The sequence below is a fragment of the Bos taurus genome, chromosome 15 (genome assembly GCF_002263795.3).
Source record: "Bos taurus isolate L1 Dominette 01449 registration number 42190680 breed Hereford chromosome 15, ARS-UCD2.0, whole genome shotgun sequence".
Taxonomy (NCBI): domain Eukaryota; kingdom Metazoa; phylum Chordata; class Mammalia; order Artiodactyla; family Bovidae; genus Bos; species Bos taurus.
Genome location: NC_037342.1, coordinates 42,917,894 through 42,935,203, shown reverse-complemented (window position 1 = coordinate 42,935,203; position 17,310 = coordinate 42,917,894). Strand labels below are relative to the sequence as shown.

Below are 17,310 nucleotides of genomic sequence, written 5' to 3'. Positions count from 1 at the left end.
CTAGTCACTGGTTTCTTACAAAAGACTGTAACTCAGGAATAGACACATGCATAGGGCAGCATGTGGGGAAAGGGCACGGAGCTTCCATGCCCTCTCCAGGCGTATCACTCTCCCCAAGTCTTCCTATGTTTACTAACCTGGAATCTTTTTGAACCCTGTGCTTTTGGGTTGTTATGGAAGATTCATTACACAGGCATGATTGATTACATCATTGGACATTGGTGATTGACTCAACCCCCAGCCCCTCTCCTTTCCTCAGAGGTCAGACTGAAAGTTCCAACCCTCTAATCACATGGTAGGTTTCATTGGCAACCGGCCCCTATCCATTGTTTTCTTAAAGTCACTTTATTATCACTCTCAACACTTAGGAAATTCCAAGACTTTGGGGAGATCTGTGCCAGAAACTGGAACGAAGACCAAGTATTATGTATTTCTTACTATAAATCGCAATATCATGGTATAGGTTTATGAGTTTTTACAGGTGCCTAGATTCTTGAAACCATCACAGACAGAATTTAGAACAATGCCAGTGCCCCAGAGAATTCCTTCATGCTGCCTCTTGTATTCAGACTCTCCCCTTACCCCTGGCCCCTGGAAACCACTGATCTGTTTTCTGTTCCTGTATTCTTTCCAAATTATCATATAAACAGAATCATAGAGTATGTACGTTTTCAGTATGTGGGTTCTTTCATTTAGCATCCTGCATTTGAGATTCATCCATCTGGGACCCTTTTAAACTCGTCGACTTTTAACTCAACCTCCAGGAGCATGTAGCTCCCTGTTCTGTGCTATGTGAATGCACACCCAGAGTTGGTCAGACCTCAGCTGACCTCGACCACCTTGCCACATCCTAGTTATACCGAATCATTAAAGCAGCTGATTTGAGGTTTGATGGGTAAATATTGGAAAGCAGTTATTATGGATCCTTTAATAATTATTAAATTTCTTTTCTTGTCAAAAAAAAATTCTCCAGTTTTTCACTGAAGCATTTTTATAAAAATACTACTTAGATGAATATTTGAATCACCTGGAATGAGATTACATTTTGTGAGACTTGATACAAGGCCTCATTTAATTCAGAAGGAGGAATAAGAAACTATGGTAGGCTGTTTTTTTGTGTGTTTTCTTTTTGGCTGCACTGTGCAGCTTGTGGGATTTTAGTTCCTTGACCAAGGATTGAACCTGGGCCCTTGGCAGTGAGAGTGTGGGGTCCTAACCACTGGACTGCCAGGAAATTCCCTGGTATTTTTCTTTAACAAATTAACAGATTTCTTTTTTTCCTCCCAGATTTCTTTAAAGTGTTACTCAAGTAATTTTATTAAAAGACTTAATTTTTTTTAGAGGTGTTTTAGGTTCACAGTAAAACTAAGAGGAAGGTGCACAGGTTTCGTACATACCTGCAGTGTCAATATATACATGTCCTCACCCAGAATCAACGTCCCCAACCAGAGTGGCACATTTATTTCAGTTGATGAGTCTACACTGACACCCCTAGTCACCTAAAGTCCATAGTTTATCTTAGGGTCCACTCTTGGTGGTGTATGTTCTGTGGGTTCAGACAAATGTATAACAACATGTATCTACATTATAAATACCATTCAGAGTATTTTTTTCACTTACATTGCCTTAAAAATCCTTTGTGTTCCACCTACTTATCCCCCCCAACCCCGGCACATATATAATCATTTGTATAAGTAATAAAATCATATGGTTCAAAAATTTTAAAAGATAAAAAGGGATTCAGTGAAAAAATTTCCTTCTACTGTCTCTTCCCTCTGCTTGGTTCCTATGCCTTGCCTAAGACAACTATTATTTTCATTTCTTATGTATCTTTCTAGATTCATATAATGTATATTCTAGAGAATATGAATATACATTCTTACTTAACCATTTTTAAACACAAAAAGTACATATTTATGATTCTGCGTCTAGTTTATATATATATATATATTTTTTTTTTCTGTATCAGTGTAGTATAAAGAGCTTTCTCATTCTTTCTGATAGCTATAAAATATTCTATTATTTGACTATATTATTACTTATTTAACTAGTTCCTCCTGTTGATGAACTTGTGGGTGGTTTTAGTCTTTTGTTTTAATAAGCAGTGCTGCAGGGAATTATTTTGTACTATGTCATTTTATAAATGTCCATACATGTCTAAAGGGCTTCCCTGGTGGCTCAGACAGTAAAAAACCCGCTTGCTATGCAGGAGACCTGGCTTCAATCTTTGGGTCAGAAAGATCTGGAGAAAGGACTAGCTACCCACTCCAGTATTGCCTGGAGAATTCCGTGGACGGAGGAGCCTGGCGAGCTATAGTCCATGGGGTTGCAAAAAGTCAGACACGACTGAGTGACTAACACTTACTTATACATGTCTGATGTATCTGTAGAATGAATTCTTAGAGGTGGGATTGCTGGATCAGAGTGTATATACATCTATAATTATGACATACAGGCGGATGGAACAGCCACCATGTCAAATACTGCTGTTCACTGTGTCAGACAAACAAGTGTTCTAGAATTTGCCAGTTAACTACTCCAGCCCAGAAATATCACATTTCGCTCTATTTATTTACGGTATTCTGGTCAGAACTAGTTTCTGAAGTTGGTTGTCAGTCTTACCGGTGTTCCCTTGTGTAAGATGAGTCATTTTTCTCTTGTCACTTTTGGCATTTTCTGTCTTTGGTTTTCCACAGTTTTACTATGATAAATATGTGTGCATGATATGATGTATGTGTTACACTCTTAGTGTTTATCTTACTGTCTTGGATGGGTGTATTAATGTTTTCCATCAAATTGGGACAGTTTTCAGTCATTATTTCTTCCAATATTTTTCTACTCCTCTTTTTTCCTCTCCTTCAGATATTCCTATTTTGTGAATGTTGGTGTGTTCAGTGGTGTTTCACATTTAATGAGTGTTTCACATTTCTCTGTGGCTATTTTCTGTTCTGTTCTTCAGACTGGATGATTTCTATCAATCTGTCTTTGATAGATTCTTCTTGTATTGGTGAGACCCTCTAGTGAATTTTTTAGTTCAGTTATTGTGGTTTTCAACTGCAGAATTTCTGTTTGCTTCTTTTTATAATTTCTGTCTCTTTATTGACGTCTGTTTGAGGGGATATCATCATATCATCTATAATTTCCCTAAATAAGGTTTCCTTAGTTCTTTGAACATATAATAACTTCTTTGAAGTCTTTGCTAAATCCAGAGCCTGGGCTCCTTCAAAGGTAGTTGCTGTTACTTGCTTTTTTCCAGTGTATCAGTTACACTCTTTCTTGACATATCTCATAATTTTTGTTGAAAACTGGGTGTTTTAGATGATATTTGTAAGCACTCTCGATGTGGCTTCTGCCCTTCTCCCAAGGACTTCCTGTTGTTTGCTCATTTATTTGCATGGTGACTTGGCCGGATTATTAGAGTGAAGTCCATCTTCCTCATGATATGCAGCCTCTGACTGTCCGTCCTCTGTCAAGGCACAACCTTGGGTATGGGTACAGTATCCTGGAGTAACCAGGGTGTCAACAGAGCTTTTTTTTTTTTTTTTCTGTATTATTTAAAAAATAATAATTTGTAAAGGTTATGCTGCATTTATCGTTGTTACAGAATACTGGCTCTCTTCCCCACGCTGTATGACGCATCCTGGAGCCTGTCTTACCCAGCGGTCTGTGTCTCCCACTCCTCCCTCCTGTACCCGGCCCCTCCCCTTCTCTCCTCACTGGTAACCACTGGTTTATTCTCTGTATCTGTGAGTCTGCTGCTTTTTTGTTATATTCACTAGTTCGTTGTATGTTTCTGATTCCACCCATAAGTGATATCATACAGTGTTTCTTTCTCTGTCTGACCGACTGCACTTAGCATAACACCCTCCAAGTCCGTACACGTTGCTGCAGATGGCAACGTTTTGCTATTTTTTATGGCTTAGTAGTAGTCCGTTGTATATTTGTAACACTGCAGCTTCTTTATTCATTCATCTGTTGATAAGACACTTAGATTGCTTCCATATCTTGACAATAATAAATAATGATGCTATGAACATTGGGATGCATATATCTTCAAATTAGTGTTTTTGTCTTGAAACTTCCTACCTTGTCACCCAGGGGCGGAACTGCTGGGTCATGTGGTAGTTTAGTTTTTAGTCTTTTTGAGAACACTCCATAATGTTTTCAACAGTGGCTGCACCAATTTACATTCCCACCAACAGTGTGCAGGGTTTGGCTTTTTTTTTCCCCTAAATCTTTTATTTATTTACTTATTATTTCCGGCTGCACTGGGTCTTTGTTGCCGTGTAAGAGCTTTTCTCTAGTTGTGACGTGTGGGCTTCTCATCGTGGCGGCCTCTCTTGTTGCGGAACATGGGCTCTAGCACAAGGGCTCGGTGGTCGTGACATGCGGGCTTGGTTGCCCTGCGGCATGTGGGATCTTCCCGGGCCAGGGATCGAACCTATATCCTCTGCATTGGCAGGTGAATTCCTAACCACTGGGCCACCAGGGAAGGCCTGTTTGGTTTTTTTTAATGTTAAGTTGTATGAGCTGTTTATATATGTTGGATATTAGTCCCCTTATTGGTCATATTATTTGCAAATATTTTCTCCCATTCAGTAGGTTGTCTTTTCATTTTCTTGATGGTTTCCTTTGCTGTGCATAAGCTTTAAAGTCTAATTAGGTCCCATTTGTTTTTGCTTGTATTGCTTTTCCTTTAGAAGACAGATTGAAAAAATATTGCTGTAATTTATGTCAAAGAGTGTTCTGCCTGTGTTTTCCTGCAGGAGTTTGGTAGTATCTGGTCTCACATTTAGGTCTTTAATCCGTTTTGAGTTTACTTTTATATGTGGCAGCAGGGTTCCGTCTCCACCTCTGATCTCTCTGTTAAGTTGGCTGCCTCAGTTGGCGTCACATTCTCAGGTGTTCATCTCACAGGTTTATCTGTTGTTTTCAACAATGCCCTGGGGCCTAACTTGCCCCATAGTCTGATATTTAAATTCTGGCCCACGTTTGATCTTTGAGGCCTGACTTTGAAACTTGTTCCTAATACATGGGAGCTCTTTGCTGTCTTCCCCTGTTTCCCCTGTGAGACTTTTAGCTGGCCTGTGATTTAGTTTGTTGATCTTGTTGACTGAAAAAAACACACAACCTACAAGTTGAGAGTTATGTTTTATCTGGTGCCTTTTACTGAGGACTCTTGCCTGGGAGAAAGCTTCTCAGCTATGAGGAGCTATTTCAAAGAGATAGGCGGAGAGCCAGGATTTATAGGAGTTTTTGTTGGAAAACAAACAAAACCGTGTGGTTAGTGCTTATCACAAGAAAACAGATATTTCAAGTTAATGATTTTAGTGCTTTTCTATATATAGGAAGATACAGATTTTAGCTCATTAAAATGATTTTGTAGGTATGCATTTTAACTCTCGAGGGCCAGCGTCCTGTTTCTCTCCACCCTGAATTTCCCTCATGGGTCATTGTTGGGATGGCTGCAGTGGCTGATGGCTTGATAGCAGACTTCATCCTTTGTTTATTGGAATAGCAGACAACTTTTTTTTTGTCTGCATCCTCCTGTGGGATACCATATCCTTAGACTGGAAACTGAGAGGGAGCCTTGTGGGCTTGGTTCCATGGCCACGGGTAGAGCCTCCTTCTACTGCCAACGCAAGGGTAGGGTGGAGAGGAGGCCGTGATGCGGTTCAGATGCCATAGACTTTCACAGTTCTTGCTGAGATTCAGTTGATTTTCTTGGATAAATGTTCTCTGTTTGCTGTATGCTCTCAGGATAATTCCCAGAGACTTTAAATGATTGCTTTCGGTTTTTCCCTTCTTTCACTAGAGAACCACCCTTTGGGAAGTTGGGCTTCCCTGGTGATTCAGACAGTAAAGAGTCTGCCTGCAATGCAGGAGACCCAGGTTCCATCCTGGATTGGGAAGATCCTCTGGAGAAGGGAATGTCTACCCACTCCAGTATGCTTGCTTGGAGAGTTCCATGAACAGAGGAGCCTACAGTTCATGGGGCTGCAAAGAGCCGGACATGACTGAGCGGCTAACATAACAACAGCAAAGTTTTTAAGGAACAGTGTTAAGATGACAGAACTGCAGTGAGCGCAAGAAATAGATTGGAACTTCACAGATGCATTTGCAAATGAATTTAATGACGACACTAAAATTTTCTTTGCAAAATGTTACAGCTTACTAGGAGTCATTCGTTTATCCAATTTGTTTTGTATGTTGACTGGGAAAATTGTTGGACTGGAATTGCAGTGGATCTACAGGGTTTATTCTGTCTTTATTGAACATTGAGAATGACTGGCTTCCCCTATAATGTTTAAATGTGACCCTTTCTCTCCAAATGCACTTCCACTGTAACGGTCCCTGCTTTTCTATGAATGGTTTTCGGGTAGAAACTGGAAGAAGCAGCATCTCGGGCAGCAGAAGAAGAAAAGAAGCGCCTTCAGACTCAAGTGGAGCTCCAGGCCAGGTTCAGCACGGAGCTGGAGCGGGAGAAGCTTGTAAGTACCGCACTCCCTGGGGTGCTGCTGCTTTAACTTGAAAAGCCCACCCCGATCCCGTCCTGGTCAGCAGAAGGACAGAGGCCAACCTGTGTGGATGGAGGGGCAGGAGCCCGCCTGGCTTGGTGAAGGGGGAAGACCTGGGAGGCTAGAGTGAGATCATCTTGCCAGCTGTCTCTGCTGCTGACTCACGGTGGGCTGGCTGTTGGGGAGGTTTTGTGTTTGTTATTAATTCATTATTAGTTTATTGAGCACTCTGTGTGTGCCAGGTATCATGCCAAGGATGTAAAGGTAAATCTTGCTCTCAAGACCTCCAATACAAATTTATGGAATGGGTTGATAAGTGCTGTGGGGAGGGGGACTCCACGTCCTGGTTTGCCTGGGACAGTCCCCACCATCCTGGTATAATTATTGCTAGCATCCCTTTCATCCTTCAGAGTTTTGGCTTGGAAAAAAGTAAGCACAGGTTCCATGATATTTCCCCTCTGTCGTGAGCAAGAGTGGGGGTTCTGAAGTCATGAGAATATGTGAATGCTGGTCTACAGGTTCCATGATATTTCCCCTCTATCGTGAGCAGGAGTGGGGGTTCTGAAGTCATGAGAATATGTGAATGCTGGTCTGTGACTCTTGGCAGCTCTGACTCATCTTAGGGGTTCTCATCCCCACGGTCCAGTTGCTTCAGGCAGTGAGCTGGTTAACTGGAACACAGGTCTCCTCACATTGGGTTACAGTGTGTGGGAGACGGCTGGGCCCATGGCCCTGCTAAATACGTGCTGTGACATTTCCTTCAGCAACTTTCTGTTGCTTAGACTTGAAGTGGATGTGTGTGTGTTGTGAAAGGAAGGCACCCGAGATCTGAGGGGGTGCTGCACCACAGCCAGATCTGGGTTCGTGTCCTCTGCTCTTGCTTATGAGTATTAGTTTCTCTTCTTCAAATTAGGGGGATGTCACATGATCTCTCATGACCCCTGTGAGGATGAAGTAAGCTAATGCAAGTGAAAATACAAACTGCAGAGACATGTGCTAATATGTTTGATATTACATTTATGATGTCCTTGTCTTAACTTTTAAGGCAGAGATTCAAGGCTCTTGAATCCAGAATGGAGAAACCATAAATGTGTTAGAATGCTAATTAGATGCTTGAGGGTCCCCCAGGTTTGGAGGTGCCCTAGGGAGGGAGAAAGTAGAGGGTGCTAGGCAGCCAGGTAAGTGCAGGAGACCATCTTTCCTTTCCCCCTTATTTTAACCTTTTGGGTGTTCTGAGTGGGAAAGGTTCATTCCTTTTAGATGGATGTGGCTTTAAGACAGAAATGAATTTAAAGAGAAATTATACGGGGAAGTATTTTTTTCTTGAGTTTGAAATGCAGGGTGGAAGGGATGAGAAATACACCAGGGCAGGAGAACAGCCTTTGGGTGTAGTCTGTGTGCCTGGACTCTTAAACTGTGGTCTTGTGGATGGGTGTGGTACTCTTGCTTCCTCCATCATCAAGGAGTGAAGGACAGGGCCCTGCCCAACCTGAAGTGCTGTGGCTGTGGCTGTGGCCTCGCTCAGGATGGTGTTGGAGCAAGAGGCTTTCCCGAGGGCGAAGTCGGCCTGGTTTAAACATGATTTTTATACCCTCAGATCAGGCAGCAGATGGAAGAACAGGTTGCCCAGAAATCCTCTGAACTGGAGCAGTATTTGCAGCGGGTCCGGGAGCTGGAAGACATGTACCTAAAGCTGCAGGAGGCTCTCGAGGATGAGAGACAGGCTCGGCAAGATGAAGAGACTGTGCGGAAGCTACAGGCCAGGTGCGGATCAACTCATCCTCTGCTCTTTGTGTGCCCTGCCTGGGCTCATACACTTTCTAGGAAGCACTGACTCTGCTGGAGAGGGAAGAGTCTCTGCCAGATGGGAGGGACCCTGGAGGCTTATCTGGCTGGGCTCTTTATTCCCCATCTCCCCCGGGAAACCCTTGCTTCTGTGGCTAATGACAGGCCGTGTATCTATTTCAGAGTAGTCAGATGGATGTGTTTGGTGCGGTTCCCTTAGTCAGATTCTAGAATGTCCGTGGAGCCAGCATCAGCCCTGATGAGAATCTGGTTTCTTCCACATGTTCCAGACCTGAGAAGGCCCTCGTGTGGAGGCAGGGGCCTGTTAGGCCAGAGCTGCAGCCACTTTGGGGGACAGTGAGGAACTGAGCAGTTTCCATTTGGTCTTTCAGGATTGGTGACATTCCTTACATAATTCTTAGTTTCAGAAATTCTTGAAACAGATTTTTTTTTCCCCCTTAGACCTTTTAAAGTCAGGTTTACTATGTATGATGGTCGTGATCTTGGATGAGAACTCTCACTTTTGACTCAGTAGGAGGGACGAAATTGAATGAAGACCCCAAAGAGCAAATGTCAGCTGCCATCTCCCAGTTTCTAACTTGCTTCCCCATTAGCTGTCCTTGAGATGTCGCGTCAGGGGTTGCAGCACTAACCACCGTTGCCCCGTAGCCGCAGCTGATTAGTGCAGGCACACCTCGCGCCATTGTAGGAGCGGGTGTGGGATGAGCTGGGATAGATTTTCCATGGCTGCATCCACACGTGGAGCTGCAAGAGGTGTTTGTTTAATCTTCAGGTAGGAAGAGAGAAAGAAAGGCTTGTTACGCACGTTGCCAAAAATGACTTCAAAAACAAATTAGGTGTTGAAATGTTTGATTCTGTTAAGGAAAAATTATCTTCTAATAGAAGATCGAATGCTTTACACATCGCTTGGAACATACGGGTCCCACAAGTGCGTGTTCATCGTGGTGTTAGCCAGGGTCTAGGGACCTTCACCCGCTTGCCGTTGGGCAGTGGCAGTGGCACTGTACAGTTGTGATGTTAGCACACCGTCCGCTGCATGGGAAGGTTTGGTCCCGTGCGACTTCCGAAGAGAGACGTTCTAGGGACGTTAGGTATTTTTGACCCGCGTCATTTGTGATGTGTTGAGTTTATAGGTTGCCCTTGTGTAGAGAATTCACAGATGAGATGCAATATGTATTTACTTCTCTGAAGCTGTGAGGGAGATTAATTATGACATGGCAGAGATCAGATCATAAAGGGAACCAGGTAACTCTAGAAATTTATTAAAGTATTAGTTACTTCATGTTTATAGAATGATGTTTTGAATAAGACAGTTTTGGATAATGGCAGTAATTTTTAATCAATAGTAAATATCAGAATCATTTACATAAAGCTTTGAAAAATGCACGTGTAAGGACTGTTCCAGATTTACGGTATCAAAATATCTGTGGATAGGAGCCCAGGCATGAGTATTTTATTTAAAAAGTTCTGGCTAGGGAATTCCCTGGGCTTCCATGATGGCGCAGTGGTAAAGAATCCGCCTGCCAAAGCAAGAGATTCAGATTTGATCCCTGGTCCAGGAAGATGCACCTGGAGAAAGAAATGGCAATGCACTCCCCAATTCTTGCCTGGAAAACCCCATGGACAAAGGAGCCCCGGGGGCTCTAGTGCCTGGGGTCACAAAGAGTCAGACACGACTTAGTGACTGAACAACAAGGGAATTTCCTGGTGATCCAGTGGTTAGGACTCTGCGCTTCCACTGCAGGGGGCACAAGTTTGATCCTTGGTCAGGGAAGTAAGATCTTGCATGTCTCATGGCATGGCCAAAAAAAGAAAAAGCTCTGACTAATTATTTTGTACACTCTAATCTCAGTAAATGGAAAAATGGTTTCAACTTGGTAAATGGAAATATAACTACTACATACAGCTCTGTACCAATAAGCTAAAATTACTACACAAAAACTAACTACTTTTTCTTGGTGTTTAAAGGCCATTTTAGGCATTTTACTATTCTGTTTTTAACTTCGATTTTGGAACTTGAAAGGGACAGACCTACGCCCTCTAGTGGTCATTTTTTTTTTTTTTTTTTTTAGTGGTCATTTTTTAAAGTGTGGTGAGTCCATATCTTTTCCAAAGTCACTAGAGGCTGGGCCTGATTCAGAGGGACATTTTGTCAGACTGACCAAGAGGGCTTTCTCCTTGCTCCCACTCTTCAGGGTACCCTTTGTGGGTAAAAGGTCAAAGGAAATCATCATGGAGTTGGGATAGAAACGTTTAAGTCTAGCACTAATGAACTGAAAAGCTGAAAAAACTTCAATTTTAATGGAAAAACAAAAAACCCTAAACAAGAAGACCCAGGTGGCTCAAGTCAAAGTTCCTGTATTTAAACGACTCGCGATTAAAAAGTACCTCTGGGGAAACTTAAGACACTGACAGAGGAGGGCCCGTCCACTGGAAGAACAGCGAGGTGCCAAATGTTCCGAGAGTGCCTTGCTGTTGCTCAGAGCTGGGACAGAGGTCAACTGAAAAGCCCTCTGTATACACCCTGCAGCTAAGCTTATGTTTCATGACTGAGCACACACGCACCTCAGTGAGCTGTAACGTAATCTTCGCTGGGGGTGTGTATCCAGGGCTTTGTAGTTGACCTCTGTCCTAGCTCTGAGCAACAGCAAGGCACTCTCGGAACATTTGGCATCTCGCTGTTCTTCCAGTGGACGGGCCCTCCTCTGTCAGTGTCTTAAGTTTCCCCAGAGGTACTTTTAATCGCGAATCGTTTAAATACAAGGACTTTGACTTGAACCATCTGGGTCTTCTCGTTTTGGGTTTTTCCATTAAAATTGAAGTGGTGTTGCTGTTTTTTAATGTGTAATCCTTAAGGTTATCTAGCCTCTTCTGAGTGGAACTCAGAAGGAAACTGTTCATTTACCATTTGGACAGCTCAATTATTGGAAACTTCTTGAGACTGAGCCATAGTCTGCCCCATTATAACTTCCACCCACTGAATTTTTATGTTTGTAAGGCCTGGGAGCACACTTTGGTCAGGTCTGTATCCCCAGCAACAGGTGCATTGTCTGGCACATGGTAAGTACCCACGGAATCTTTTTTGAATGGGTGGATCCAAGTTCTACTCTTGGGGCCATATGGAACAGCAGTCCACACAGTAATAGATGGCCCCGGACTGAGGATCTGGGTTTGATTCCCAGCCATTGTACTGTCTAGTCGTGTAATTTTTAGACAAGTTACTTCACGACTTTCAGCCTTCAGTTCCTTATCTGTAATAAGCTCATAGGGTTGTTGTGAAGGCTGAAGAGGGTGGTGCTTGCAGAGTTTAATGTCTGGATTTGATAGTCATTGGAATTTGTTGGTTTCTGTTCCTTTATATCTCATTTGCAGATGGAGAAGAAATGTAATGTATAGAATATCAAAATAAGCATTCAAAAAAGATGTTGACAGGCTGGAATGCTGGTTTTAGAGCAAGAAGATAATTTAAAGTATCAACAGAGCAAGTACAGGATCCAGGAGACTTGGCTTAAAAGCAATTCATTTGAAAAGGTTCAGGGTTTTACTTCTCTGATGTAATTGATTGCCAAAAACCTCATATACTCATATACTCTCAGGCAGTCTTCATGAGCATTCAGAGCAAATGAGCTAATAGTCCCATCATAACAATATGAGCTGACATTTATTCAATACTAACAATGCGGTAGGCATGGTTCTAAGAACCACCTACATTATCACATCTAGTGGATCAGCAAACCTTTGATGGTGGGAGTAGTTCCTAGTGGGGCTACCCAGGTGGCGCTGGTGGTATAGAATCTGCCTGCTATTGTAAGAGATGCAAGAGATTTGGGTTCATTTCCTGGGTTGGGAAGATCCCCTGGAGTAGGAAATGGCAACCTACTCCAGTATTCTTCCCTGGAAAAACCCATGTCCAGGGGAGCCTGGCGGGCTGCAGTCTATGGGGTTGCAAAGAGTCAGACATGACTGAACATACACAAACACACACACGCACGTAGTTCCTATTCCTTTTTCATAAATGAAGAAATTGAGGTACAGAGAGGTTCGTCTTTAGTCAGGAGTCCTATTTGCAAACCAAAAAAACCCAACTTGGGTTAGCTAAAGCAATCAAAGTGTTTTTTTGGAAGGTTCTTGAGAAATTCACCAATTCCTCAGAAAGGCAGGTGGCCAGGCCCTGAACACAGGCAGGAACCAAGGGAGGCTGAGCAGACCAAACAAGGCCATGGGACAAGCCCAGGGAGGATGTCACTGATGCAGATGTTGGCACCATGGGTTTGTCAGTCAGTTGTCCCCATTGCTTCTGCCATCACTCAACACTGCATGTTGCTACCACCAGCAAGATAAACTCTCCACTGTCTCTGCTCTCGTGAGTCAGTGGTTTCACGAAGTTCTAGGAGTGACAGCTGCTTAGCCAAGCCCAGCTTCCACTGCACCCCAGCTTGCCGGGGCAGAAGGGCAGGGGCTGTGACTTCTGTGTTGGGAGACGGACCCCGTTTTTCATCAAGACATTCCTGGACACGTGAAGGGGATTCAGTGCTGGGCAGCCTCACCTTCTGCAATATCCCTTGCCCTCCAGACTTTGACCACCAGGATGAAGAAACAGATCTTCCAGTCTCGTTCACTGGTGTATCTCCCATGTCTAGGAAAGCACATGGATGGTGTATAGCATACACACTCTGGTTAGCCCCTGGTGGCAGGGTAGTGTTCACTGCGATGTCACATCCAAGAGACGACTCAGAGGGAGCACACTGGCCCTTTGTGGAACCCGAGGGAGGAGATAGGAGATAGTTGAGAAAGAACTTTTAAGGATCAAGGCTGCCCAGAAATAAACTGACCCGGGTTGTGAAGCAGCGGCCCGTCACACACGGTCGGAGGCCACCCTGTAGGATGTCGCTGAGGGAATTCTTACAGTGGTGCAGGATTGGGGTGGTCAGATAGTGGCTGTAGAGGCTGTCACTTTATTTCTGCTGCTGTTGGCTTTAGACGTGCAAATGCTCTTAGGCAGCAGTAACTGGCCTGCTGTGGGGTTTGTTACATAATTCTGACGATTGAGCCAGTAGACGTGCGTCCTGTCCTGGGCTGGCATCTAACCACATTGTCTACACTTGGGGTACAAGTTAGTTTATTTATTAAATACCTGCTTAACCTGGGATATCCTCCGATAGGTAGCCTGTTATTAAAAGATAACATTTTGAAGTCACGTGGGCCTGGGTTGAAATCCATTGCTTACCTGTGCGTCATACTTTGAAACCCTTTGACTTCATCTGCAGGGACAATAACACGGTGTTATTGTGATGACAATAATACGGAATTCTGGGGGAATCACAGGAACAAAGGTAGAGCCTGACCTGTAGTGCTCGGTCAGTAGCTGGCGTCTGCTTCCTCTGGCTTTTGTCAGCTCCTCCTCCTCTGCCTTTGTTGGTGTGCCAGCTTTTCCCTTGGTGATAGGTTTCTGCTAGATAAAAAAGTGTTTTAATGTTGTAGCAACCAGCAGATTTCAACACTCAGCCTGCCACCTGCCTGTCAGGTGGATGACCTGGTCCAGGTCACCTACCCTTGGTGCCTCACTTTCTTCATCTCTGAACTGAATAATAATAGTACGTAAGCCTATTGTGAAGATCAGTTGAACAAATGCACTTCTTTCTTGGCCCATTAAGCCTTCAGTACATGTTATTTTTAATTTTTTTTTTTTCATAAAAGGGTGAAACAGAGCTTGGAGCAGACCCGTGGGTCACCTTACCCACAAATCTGGGCCTCTCTGGCTCCTGGGTTCCTTTTTGTGAGAAGAGAGGTGGTTGGATGACCTCCCGGCTCCTCTGAGGCTCCGCTGTGCTTTGTCATCTTCTGGGTCGGGTGCGGTCACCCTGAGCTCTCTGTATTGCAGGCTGCTGGAGGAAGAGTCGTCCAAGAGGGCCGAGCTGGAGAAGTGGCATCTGGAGCAGCAGCAGGCCATTCAGACCACGGAAGCGGAGAAGCAGGAGCTGGAGAACCAGCGTGTCATCAAAGAGCAGGCCCTCCAGGAAGCCTTGGAGCAGCTGCAGCAGCTCGAGCTCGAGCGGAAACAGGCACTTGAGCAGTACGAGGTCATTACGCCCATCCCTGCAAATATGTGCATTTAAATTCTTAAACATTTAAAAACAAGAGAATATTTATTTGCTCTGCCATAAAAAGCTGTGTGAGGATGTTGCTTAGCTGTAAGTAAGGGTTTTTCACAGGCGATGAGGTATAACAGTTGGAATTCAATCGGGAGACTGAAACCACACAGTACTTTGAACAAGGAAGGTTTAATATAATCAGCTATTAACTACAACAGAGGATTACCTACTGAGCAGCCAAAAAACTCTTAAGAATACAGGAAGAGCAGACACAGGAAGCAGCCACTGCCCCCACCCCCACCCCGGCTGGGACAGAGCACGCAGGCAAGGAACACACACTCTGCTCTATAAGCCCAGTGCTGGGATCCGGTCCTCCTTGGGGAGGGCATGGCCTTGGCCCCTGGACGGCAGGAAAGCCCAATGAAGCACTGTGACGGGGAAGCTACCCTCTGGGGCACTGGTGGCAGCTGCCCACAGGGGAGGTGCCGCCGAAACCCACTAGATGGACACTGTGGGTGTCCCACGTGCCACAGGAGCTGCTGAGATGAGCACAGTGGAACCTGGAGGCAAAGCCCCCGCCTCTTCCAGTGTCCTGCCAGCTCCTCCACTGACGAAGCTTACGTGGGGCCTGCTGGCGAGGGTCACAGGCAGGACAGCGAAGGGTGGATTTGGAGTCGAGAGGCAGTAAGGCGTCACTGGCACAGGAGTATCTTATACATCATCTGTAATTAGTGTGAATTAGGTCCTCGGGGGACCTCGGGCAGGTTATTTAACTGCTCTGAATCCTAGTCTCCACCTGTGTACCATGAGGGTAATAATAGCCCATGTTTCTGTGGCTGGAATGACTTAATGAGATAATCCACAGGCATGGAGCAAGTGCCCAATCAGTGTTATTTGGCTCTTAAACTACCTGTGTGTTTGCAGAGTCTAAAGTCTGCTCTTGTTCCAGGGAGTTAAAAAGAAGCTAGAGATGGCAGCTAAGATGACCAAGAGCTGGAAGGACAAAGTGGCCCATCATGAAGGATTAATTCGATTGATAGAACCAGGTAACACACTCTCTGAAGTAATCAGATATTTAGTCAGTTTTTCTCTTTTATTTGTGTACTTGAATTGTGCTAAAAAAAGACTTTCTTAGCCCAAATATACAGGAACCCAGCTCTTTGCAATAAACTTTTCTTGAATTTCTTTTGCTTTCTGATAGATGAGAAGGCCTGTTTAATTCCCTTTGTGTACATCTTCTGATGGTTTTGCCTCCTATGACCTTTATGGATATTCCTCAGAAAAGAAAATAAAGTAGAAAAATGTCTTGTCTATAGAAAAATGATAATGTTAATTGAAGAATATAAGACCTTGTATGTTTGATGCGTGTTTGTCTCTTAGGTTCAAAAAATGCTCACTTGATCACTAACTGGGGCCCGGCAGCTTTCACCCAGGCAGAACTTGAGGAACGACAGAAGAGCTGGAAAGAAAAGAAGACCACAGAGTGAGCTGTCATTACGTCAGCTGTGTGGGTTGCAAGCATAGCTGCAGAACTTTATGCTAAAGACAGAAGGCCCTGGCTTTTCTGCTTCTAATCCAGTGCCTCCTGTGGGGTCAGTATACTAAAGAAGCCTTCTTATTTATCTGCCAGTAAGGAAGGGCTTACCTGAAAAGAAAAAAAAAAAAAGTCAACATTGTCAGGCTCTTTATTTACTCTTTCTTTGAAAACCTCAGCTTCTGAAAATTCCCTTCAGCTCCCTCAGATTCTTTTCGGAGGCGGCGGTGCACAGACAGCCCAGTGGCGTGTGCCCAGGAGCCGGGAGGTGCTCAGGTCACTGGGTATCGGAACCTCTGTGGGCTGGGGCTGTTGTTCTTCCAGCAGCGTATTTCCTCCTCCGAGTGCTTGTTTCTAAACTGAGTCGGCCACCCTGCTTACCGTGGTCCGCGGTGGACGCGGACGCCTCTGACCACGGCTGCTCAGCTGGAAAAGGCCCTTCTCCTGGACGTGGGCCTCGCTCGGACTGAGGGGTTGCCATTCTTGCCTTCGGTTGTGCAGGTTTAATGCCGCGTGAGCGATTGGCATCTAGCTCCAGAGACACCGTCTCAAGGGAGCAGAAGTCTTTAATAATGCTTTGGCTGAGATAGATACTTCAGAATCAAAGATAACACAGAGAGGAACTAAGTGCATCCCATTCAGAATGATGTTTTGATACTAACTGAATTCTTCCTAATATTTAAAATGGTTTCAACCATCCACGTGCTGGCAGACCCCTTGGTTTTACGTTTGTAGTTACTGTACAGAACATCTCTGGTGTGTGTGAATGCTTGTCCTAATCAGACCTTTGCCTTAATAAACAGCAATATGATCATTCCTAGAAATTACACATGAAAAAAGTTTTTAAAATGTATTTTTGTGATGTGCTATGTTGAGAGGGAACAAAATATTTATAATTTTCAAACATTCTTACCTAAATATTGTACAATGTAATATGCTGAACTTTCTTAATTTTTTGGCTAATTTTCTAAGATATGTTAAAACTGTTTTGTATGGTTCTTGTTTGTTTTAGTCAAATGGAGTCGATAAGAAAATAAAAAAATATGGGAAGAGCATACATTTTAAGCTGTCTGATTTAACGGAACAGGAGGGTAAGGTTGTGTGTATGTGTGCATGTTTCCATATAATGAGGTGAACTTGGATTTAGGGACACTTCCTGAAATACTGGATTTGCAGTTTGTAGCCCCCAAACCGACACTGTCACGAAGTTAGCTATGGCCTCGAGTTTGCCGCTTGAGTCACTGATGTGGGAAACCATGGTGGATGCGTCAGCTTACAAGCGGGAACTCACACGGATAATTTCTCCCTCGTCCTCGCTATTCCCTCCAAATCCTCTTGCCTCTGCTTTCCCGAATTTTCT

General features: G+C 44.1%; 1 protein-coding gene across 3 annotated transcripts in view; it reads left to right on the top strand.

Annotated features, from left to right (window-relative positions):
* Positions 1-17,005, top strand: part of SWAP70 (switching B cell complex subunit SWAP70) — a 144,278-nt gene extending 127,273 nt beyond the window's left edge. For all 3 annotated transcript variants that reach the window (XM_024975336.2, NM_001080297.2, XM_010812481.4), the window contains 5 exon segments: positions 6,384-6,491; positions 8,116-8,282; positions 14,206-14,404; positions 15,366-15,462; positions 15,797-17,005. In XM_024975336.2, the coding sequence (XP_024831104.1) occupies positions 6,384-6,491; positions 8,116-8,282; positions 14,206-14,404; positions 15,366-15,462; positions 15,797-15,903 (678 nt within the window). In that variant the 3' untranslated portion in view covers positions 15,904-17,005.
* The last annotated feature ends 305 nt before the right edge of the window (positions 17,006-17,310 follow it).